Below are 8,276 nucleotides of genomic sequence, written 5' to 3'. Positions count from 1 at the left end.
AAAGCATTAAGATGTATTTTGCACATGTACCAACTCTACACAAAGAATGTAAACATTATGGATTGTAAACATGCACAAATAAAAAAAACTTCCAAGGCTTTCCCTATCACACTAAAGCTGAAAGTGTGACACAGTGAACTATCTGTTAGTGGCTAAAGATTAATGATGAACTTCTATGTAATTTGATCCAAAATTTAATTTAAATTTCAATATTTAATGTTCTGTTATTTATTTTTGTGTAACTGGAGATTGAAGATAGGACCTTCACATTGAGCTACATCCCCAGACCTTTTTTTTTTTTTTAATTTTGAGATAAGGTCTTCCTAAACCCCTAAATTTCCCAGACTGGGCTGGAACTTGCAGTCTTCCTGCCTCAGCCTCCCAGAGTACTGGAAAAGACAACAGTAATGAATATTAGAGAGATCACTAAATCTCACCCTTCAAATTTTGAAGAAAGTAATTTGAGTTTCTAGTTTCCACAAGATGCCCAAAAGAACAAGTCAAGAAAAAGAGAAGGACAAATGGGTAAGTAGCAAAAAGAACATTTTGTTTTGTAGTAGAAGGGGAAGAGGAGTGAAGGATGTATTTCTGAGGTCTTAAATGCAGTGCTGAGTACCAGATTTATAAAAGGAAGAGGTACAGATTCTAAAGAAGAGACGAATAGTGACTTAAGGCTTAGAAATAATAGATTTGTCATCTCCAAAGTGTTAAACTAACAAAGTATTTTACATTTTTTAAAATCAGTATTTTCAACTCTTACTTGCATGTTCCCCCTTTTATTTGAAGCAATAAAAGGCAAGAGAAGAATGATATGAAAAGATAACTTGAGGTAACGATAAACTGCAATTAGTCTATAAACAGTCATGCCTCTCATGCTAAGTTCTGTACAGGTTACAGCGCCCTTGAAGCAAGGTCTCTGAAATTTCGTTACTACTGTATACTCCGTAGTGAAACTTAAGTCCAACAAATTCAAGTTTGTTTCACAGGAGAAAAGCATAAAAAGAGGATAAAAATATATACTTTACCTAACATGTGTAACCAGACAAGAAATTGCAACCAGCTTTGTTGCTTATTTAAGAGCTAGCATTATAGGAAAAATGAGACAGGGGAAAAAAGATGAGGAAGGGCTGCTCAGAGAAGTAAAGATGTGTGGCAAGATTCAGAAAGATTTCAGGAGGAAAGGAGAGAAGTGGCTGTGATTGGTTCCAGATTTACGGGAAGTTTATTCAACGTGGGAACCTCACTGAATATGGCATAAATAATCACGAAGATTGGCTCAAGGACCTTATAGGTTTCAAACCAGCCAAACATACCTAGGCCCAAAGCATTTTGCACTTACCCTGTAAGACCCCGTCGCACTTCTGGGGGGCCATAAACAGAGCTCCAGGGCCCAGAATTTGGGCTTGGGCTCCAAAGTTGAGCCTGGGGCCTCAGCTCAGGTGTCTTACACAGGGCCAAGATCCAGTGAGCACTCAGATCTTTGGATTTCCAGAATGAGACACACAAAGCCCACCAAGCAGGAGTTCTCTTCCTGCAGGGGCTCGAGTCAGCAGTGGTTTCCCCAGCATCTCCGTGTGCAGCTCCTTGCCTAAAACTATTACCACTTTGAATCATTTTGCTTACATTCATATGCTCCTCCTTAAAGGATTTTTCTAAAATACACAGAGCTAGCAAGAATTGAGCCACCTATTTCACTGTGCAGCCCGAAAGAGCCTAGGACCAGGGCCATCTGGGCATAAAGGAAAACACAGAGGAAGGGAATTAACAGCTGTCGAATACTGAGTATGAAAAGGGACTTTCCCTTCATTTTCTTTTTTCATCCTCCCAACAGCCACTTGTGGTACACCTGAATGATTCTGATGGGTGAGGCTTGGGCTTCTCCAGGTAGAGAAGCTATGGTGCCTGCACGTATGTTTCCTCTGAGTGCCTTTGGCAAGGCACCTTGACTACTAATTGTTGTCATGTTTACATAATATAAGCTCCCTGCTATTATACACACAATGCCTACATTATAGTATCCTTGCCCATTCACCCACTACTCCGTTATTACTTAATCACCAGTTCCAGTTCTACTTGTTGACTCTTCTGTGACAGGATCAGTGACAGCTAGACAAATAGGTAGACCCTAGTGATGAACTGAATAAACTGGAAGGGGTATCAAAGAGGGAAGAATTTTTTCCTATTTGGGAAACAGGAGTGTGGGAGAAGATAGTGAGTTCAGTTTTGGACATGTTAGGGTTAGGTTTTCTCAGTAAAAGTGCGTATCCAGCAAAGAAATAGCTGTCTTTTTATGTGCAGGGTTTTCTATATATTCAGTATGATGCTAAACAGATTGCATATGTTTTGATTTAATTTTCACAAATATGCTATATAAGATAGGTGCTTTGACAGGCTTATTTGAAAGATGATTAAATGGAAAGACATAATTTGTTCAGTTTGTTCAAGGTGGCAGAGTAAGTAGGTGACCAAGCTTAAGATTTAGGTTTTAGACTCATTGATAAACAAGCAGTCGTTTACCCATGTATATATATGAGCTCTTCTAAAAACAACCTATTTATTCTGAAGGACAATGAGGATGGTAGACAGAACCCTGGAGAATATCATCAGTTGAGAGAAAGAAATCCTCAATGAAGACAGAAAGGAACTGGTCAGTTAATAGGAGAAGAAATTTCAAAGAGAGTGATCATTACAGGTATTATCAGTTATACAGAGACATTTAGCAGAATAAGGTCTGAGGAGCATTTATTGCGAGTCAGTGTGCAGGTCACTGTATCTTTAGCTAAAGCTGTTTCAATGGTTCATGCAGTCTCCAGGGATTTAAGGAGCAAATAGGCCCAGTGAAATGAAAACAGCACCCAACTTCATGCGCTGGGCCTCCCAGCCTGTAATAGAAGAACATAGTACCAATTCACTATTTGGAAACTTGTTTCTAGTCTTATTTCCTTTACTATTACAAATTCAAAATAATTTGATAGGGCTACTGGATAGAGTTGGGAGGATAGAGTTGGGGGGGGTGTATGTGGAAAGCGTTTGCCCATGCATAGGAGGAATGTTTCTGACATGCCACTTAAGGTTATCAGAAGCAGAATTGGAAGGGCAAAGGAGAAGTCTGGCACAACCTCCCCTTCTCAGAAACATTAACCTATGGGCACTCTGTAGAATCCATCTTGCATTTCACTCTTTCCCTGTATTTCTCTGTTAATGAATTTGTACTAGATGGTCAACCATGGGCAGGAAGGCATTTCTACTCCATTCGGCATGTTGTTTGCATTAGCATGATACTGTTTTCTTTATGCATCATGGAACTTGTGACTTGCCATGTATGGTTATCTGTCAGCTTACTAACATGCCAGGAAGCAACTGCTAGCTTCTAGTTCAGAAGGGAACCTGGTTAGGGTGGGGGACATCCTGCTAGCCAGATGAGGCAGAGTCCTGCCAGTTCCCACTGCCAGGAAACCCTGGATAGTAGTCCATAACACACCTGTGAATAGACCACCCAGGAACATGTGGCTGTGGACCCAACCTTCTTCCTACCTTGGTCTCATCTCTTGGCAACTTTCCTTGTTGGTCCCAGCTTTGCTTCTACTTTCTTGGGGAGGAATCCCCAAATGGGAGATTTTTAAAAAGGGAGTAGGCAGAACGAATGGTTGGAAAGCTACCTTCAGATGCTGGATGGGTCACGAAGAAGAGAAAGTTCTGATTAGTTACATTATCCAAGGCTTCAAACTTTAATAGATTTTGATTGATGGATGGAAGTCAAAGCTAAAACCAAAGGAAGGCCTACATATGTTTAAAGATTTTGAGTTAGAAATGCTTTCCTTCCAACTCTTCCTAAAAGGAAGTCATGTAGGGAAAGCAAAATAGTGATTAAGGAACTAGAGGGGCAACAGCAGGCCACTTTTCTCTAGAGTTTTCTTAGTTCCCAAGCCAGACCTGGCAGCCTGCTTGGGAAAGGAGCAAGCATTCTGCTTCTCAGGTCCTATCCTGACATCTCTCTGCCAGATGGTCCAGAGGTGCTGGCTCTCCTAGTAAGTGCAACCAAGCCGAGAACTTTGGTGGCCAATTTCCCCCTTGTTCCATCCCTCTCTCCAGGAAGGCCTAAAATCTAGGCGTCAGAAGCTGAGAGGTAGGGTGACTTTGGCGCTGCAGGAAGAGTCTACCCAGTCGAAAGCCAGTACACTGGTGGCAGTGCTGGCTCCCAGCGTGCTGTGAAGGCCTCCTTCAGCCCTTCTGTCCTTTCTGGAGTAAATGCGCTGCTCTCTGTCTTGTCCTGAGTTTCCCTGTAGTGTCGTCCTGACTTTTAAAAATGATAATTCATAATCTGAAAAAAATTACAAATGTTGTGTGTAAACATTTATAAAGAGTATAGATTCATCCCATTTTTAATTATTACTTTTTTTAAAAACCAGACATAATAAGACCTAAAAAAAAAAAAAGGAAGAGAAAAAGAGGGAGAGGGGTGGACAGGACCAATTTTTGCAGGGTGCTGCTTGCCCCGGAGGATTTGCTCCCTAGGGGACTTTAGCGCCTCGCCCTCCCTCTGCCCGACTCCCTGCGGTGACGTCGGGTCCCCGTCCCGGGGGAACACAGCCAAGGCCTGGGGTAAGTTCTGGGAAGGCCTCGAGAGCCAGCAGGATTCCGAAACCCACCCAGCCTGGGCAGGGTCCGGCCGGCGCCCTCCCCCTCCTCCAGGGCCGGCCCCTCCCTCCCCCGAGTTCCTGCCCCGAGGGCTCCGAGGACAGTTGCTCTGTGTCCCGAAATCTTCAAGGCCACCCCGTCGTCTCCAGCCCTCAAGGCTCCCTGGGCTCCGTGCGCTTGGGTTTAAACTTTCTGTCCAAGAAACGTTTCGCATAGGAAATTATGTCATATATAGATATATTTGGTGGACAGATACTCAGCAAATAGGCCTAAGTTTTCCCTGAAGCCATCAGCATCCTGGCTGTACGGGTGCCACTGGTGAACCCTAACACCAACGGCACATAGGTGACTTTGTAAGCGCGCCTGGCCCCCTCGGGGAACGGTGGACTCAGTGGAGACGCCTGACCATGCGTGCTCACCTGTGCCCACCCCGTCACGGTCCCGCGTCGTCGCCAACCGTGCTGACTGCAGGGACAAGGCCACTTCCTCCCCCACTGACGGGGCTCCCTGGTCTTCAGGGCAAACGGGTGCCAGGGGCCAGACCCTTGTCGCGAAGGGCATTCTGGCCAGAGAGGAAAGAAACACTGATGATGAGCGTCGCGACAGGAGGAGAGGACGGGAGGGCAGAAGCTGCCCGGGGCTGGCCCGCGCGGGGAGCGGCGAAGCGGCTGAAATCTGCACGCGGGCGGGCGAGGGGGTGGACGGACTAACGGTGAAAAAGCCTCCTCGTCCTGGCTCCTTAATTGAATGCATGGAAAGAGCGAGGCGAGCACATCTGGTTTCAATCTGCAGCCCTTTGATGGCATCAAATGTTCTTTTCCCAGATCGGGGCTGGAAGTTCTGGGCTAACTGTGGCCCTTTGGAGCCCAGAAATCATCCACTCCGGCGCGGAGCCTTTCTTTCCCTTCAATCGAGCCTCTCGGCTATATCAGAAAAAAAAAAAATCCAACAAGGGAGCGAGGGAGTGCGTATGTGTGTGCGTGTTTAAAGAACCAAACCCTTATTTTATTTATTCCTCATATAGTAACTCATTCCTAATGAGACTATTAAAATAGTTAATAATTCCATGAGAAAAGCTGCTGGGCAAGCGACAGAGCCCTGGGGGCACCGCGAGGGGGGCTCCTGGTCCGCGCTGGGGTCCCCGCCTCTCGCCCCCCGGCGCTCGGGTCCCTCTGCGCCCCGGGGAAGCGACCTTGGCCACGCGGAAGAGGTCACACGATTAGCTTCGTGCGGGACGGCGATGATCGATCCACGCCTTCCGTTCTTTCCAGCTGCCTAATACGTACGTGAAGTTTCTACTGCTGCCGACCCCGGGACTGCGGAAGCCAAGCAGCGCTTCGGATGGACGTGGTGCTTTCTGGATCCCCGCAGCAGTCCTCAGTCCGCAGCAGAGGCGTGGGAGCGCCACCCGCGATTTTCGTGCTGGTTGTTTTACGGCATCCTTTAATGGGCTGGCGGCGGAGCCAAAGGCTGCCTCGACCTGCCTGCTCTCCTGCTCTTCTCTCGGTCTGGCCCTGCGCTCCCCCCAAAGAACCGCTAGAACAGCAGGAAACGGCCGGCCGGGGGGTTGATTGTGATAGTTGTGGATTTTTTTATTGTTTGTTTGCAACAAGTTTCCCTGTAGCTGTTATAAAAACATGCAAATGAGATTTTCTAACGGGATCTTAAACAAATCTGGAGGAGTTAATGCCGAAGCAAAACAATCAGCCCGTTTGAAGTGACTGCGGGTTTCAGTTTGCCTTTTCTCCCCGCGATACTGTGGCAGGGGGAGGATAATTAGACCTTTACTTTAAAATCCGAAGGGCTCCGCTTCTCTCCCCTCCCTCTCTCCCTCCTCCCGCTCGCCCTCGCCCTCTCTGGCTCCCTCCCTCTCTCTTTCGCTCGCGCTCTGATGTTGGCAAAGGGGGTTTTCTTAATCAGAGTGTTTTTTTGGTCCGAGGGAAAGGAGGAAGAAGGAGATTGCGATGGAGAAAGGGGGTCTGTAAAACGTCAGGCGCGGCACAAAGGCTTTGCCACGTAATTACAGGCTCCTATTAAGTCGAGATCTGCCCTCCCAGGGGTCTCCAATTTTCTTGTATTCCCTACAAAGTCTCCTCCGCATGCCAGTTTGTGCCTTTTGAAGTGCCAGAGAGCTTCTTGATCCAACTGAGAAGGAAAAAGGAGCTCAGCGAGAAGAGGGGGAGAGCGAGAAGGGAAAGGGGGACCCACCGCCGCCCTCCTCCGGACTCTTGGAGCCCTGGTTTTTACTTTTTTACTCCTTAGGAAACGTAAAGTGAGAATCCTGCTCTCTAATACATCTGCAAGACATCACCCTCTCCTCCTGAAACCTTAGTTACTCCTGAGAATCCACAGGAGTGCAGAGAGGGGAACGCGCTTTCTTGAAGATGTTTTAAAGCTGGAACAAGCCTTCTTCCGTTGATGCTTGAACTCTTGCCGGGGAATAACTTTAAAAAAAATTTTTTTTAAAACCCACTTTGATTCTTCACTCCCACCCGTTCCCTCCTCTTCTGCTTGACTAACTCCCCCACCCTGCTGGCCTCCCCTCTTCCTTTCTCCCCCTTATTATTATTTTTAGTGTGTGCGCGCCTGGTGCGGACGCTTTTTGAGAATTGGATTTTTTCTTTTCCTCCTGACCTAAACAGGGTAACTTTTTAAATTTTATTTTTTTGGTGTGGATTATCTCTCTTTGGACCGCGCCGGACTTGGCTTCAGGAAAGCAACCAAGGCTGCGGGAAGCTGCGGGTGCGGAGCGCTCTGCTCTGCAGAAGAGGTCCCCCGCCCTCCTCTCTCTCTCTCTCTCTCTCTCTCTCTCTCTCTCTCTCTCTCTCTCTCTCTCTCTCTCTCTCTCTCCCTCCCTCCCTCCCTCTCTCTCCCTCCCTCTCCCTCTCTCTCTCCCTCTCTCTCTCCCTCCCTCTCTCCCTCCCTCTCCCTCTCTCTCTCTCTCCCTCTCCCTCTCTCTCCCTCTCTCTCTCTCTCCACTCCCCCTCTCTTCCCCACTCGCCTCCACTCCCCCCTTGCGCCCACAGCCTTTGGTGTTGATTCCAGCGGGAAGAGGGGGTGGGTGGGATCGAGGGGGACCATGACCTCCAGCTACGGGCACGTTCTGGAGCGGCAGCCGGCGCTGGGCAGCCGCTTGGACAGCCCGGGCAACCTCGACACCCTGCAGGCCAAAAAGAACTTCTCCGTCAGTCACCTGCTAGACCTGGAGGAGGCCGGGGACATGGTGGCGGCGCAGGCAGACGAGAGCGTGGGCGAGGCGGGCCGGAGCCTGCTGGAGTCTCCGGGTCTCACCAGCGGCAGCGACACCCCGCAGCAGGACAGTGAGTGTCCCGGGCCCGGGCGCAGGGCCGGGAGGGGCGGCCGCGGGGCGAGCTCGGGGTTTCCGGGAGGGCTCGGCCGAGGCGGGCGCAGAGGCGCCCCGGGCCTGGCGCTCCGGCTGGGGTCACAGCTGCATCCGCCTTTCGGCCAGCGTCGTCGCCTGAACGTCGGCGGGCTGGACACCCGGGGGCTGGGACGGGTCCCGCCCGGGCGCGATCTGGACAGCCTGGTTACACGAGTGGAGCAGAGTGGGCAGCACGTGGGCGGGGGCAGCGCGGCGCGGGGACGGGGCCGCCAGGCCAGCGCCCTGGTCCTGGTCC

The 8,276-nt window shown here is 49.1% G+C and overlaps 2 protein-coding genes across 5 annotated transcripts in view; one reads left to right on the top strand and one right to left on the bottom strand.

Moving 5' to 3' along the window:
• Window positions 1-2,725: 2,725 nt before the first annotated feature.
• On the bottom strand, window positions 2,726-6,054 carry LOC110345860 (uncharacterized). 3 transcript variants are annotated; one of them, XM_021244712.2, is made up of 5 exons: window positions 5,925-6,054; window positions 5,058-5,200; window positions 4,161-4,321; window positions 3,535-3,668; window positions 2,726-2,882 (listed from the first exon to the last, which is right to left on the bottom strand). In XM_021244712.2, the coding sequence occupies exons 2-5, from the start codon at window positions 5,197-5,199 to the stop codon at window positions 2,780-2,782; spliced, it is 540 nt and encodes a 179-aa protein (XP_021100371.2). In that variant the 5' UTR covers window position 5,200; window positions 5,925-6,054; the 3' UTR covers window positions 2,726-2,779. The 3 variants fall into 3 exon arrangements, with proteins under 3 accessions (XP_021100371.2, XP_087063056.1, XP_087063055.1); XM_087206930.1 differs by lacking the exon at window positions 5,925-6,054 and adding an exon at window positions 5,350-5,752; XM_087206929.1 differs by lacking the exon at window positions 5,925-6,054 and having other exon boundaries at window positions 5,058-5,752.
• Window positions 6,055-7,512: 1,458 nt separating this feature from the next.
• Prrx1 (paired related homeobox 1) overlaps window positions 7,513-8,276 on the top strand; it is a 70,771-nt gene continuing 70,007 nt past the window's right edge. Inside the window, exon 1 of one of the 2 annotated variants that reach the window (XM_021244676.2) lies at window positions 7,513-7,958. In XM_021244676.2, the coding sequence (XP_021100335.1) occupies window positions 7,718-7,958 (241 nt within the window). In that variant the 5' untranslated portion in view covers window positions 7,513-7,717. The remainder of the gene's footprint in view (window positions 7,959-8,276) is intronic. The other variant, XM_004865244.3, reaches the window with a different exon arrangement.

This window comes from Heterocephalus glaber, unplaced genomic scaffold, assembly GCF_053883595.1.
Source record: "Heterocephalus glaber isolate CG9 unplaced genomic scaffold, H.glaber_assembly_v1.0 deba00000738, whole genome shotgun sequence".
NCBI lineage: Eukaryota > Metazoa > Chordata > Mammalia > Rodentia > Bathyergidae > Heterocephalus > Heterocephalus glaber.
Note: the sequence above shows the minus strand (reverse complement) of the source record. Positions and strands in the feature narration are given on the sequence as shown.

What these genes read in the sequence shown, in the direction of transcription:
- LOC110345860 (XM_087206929.1), bottom strand. Translation starts at nt 5,391, where the DNA reads ATGCATTCAATTAAGGAGCCAGGACGAGGAGGCTTTTTCACCGTTAGT. An exon ending in CCGTGACGGGGTGGGCACAG is followed by an intron (nt 4,322 to 5,057) that starts GTGAGCACGCAT and finishes AATTTTTTTCAG; the next exon opens with ATTATGAATTATCATTTTTA. An exon ending in GTGTACTGGCTTTCGACTGG is followed by an intron (nt 3,669 to 4,160) that starts GTAGACTCTTCC and finishes TGACCCATCCAG; the next exon opens with CATCTGAAGGTAGCTTTCCA.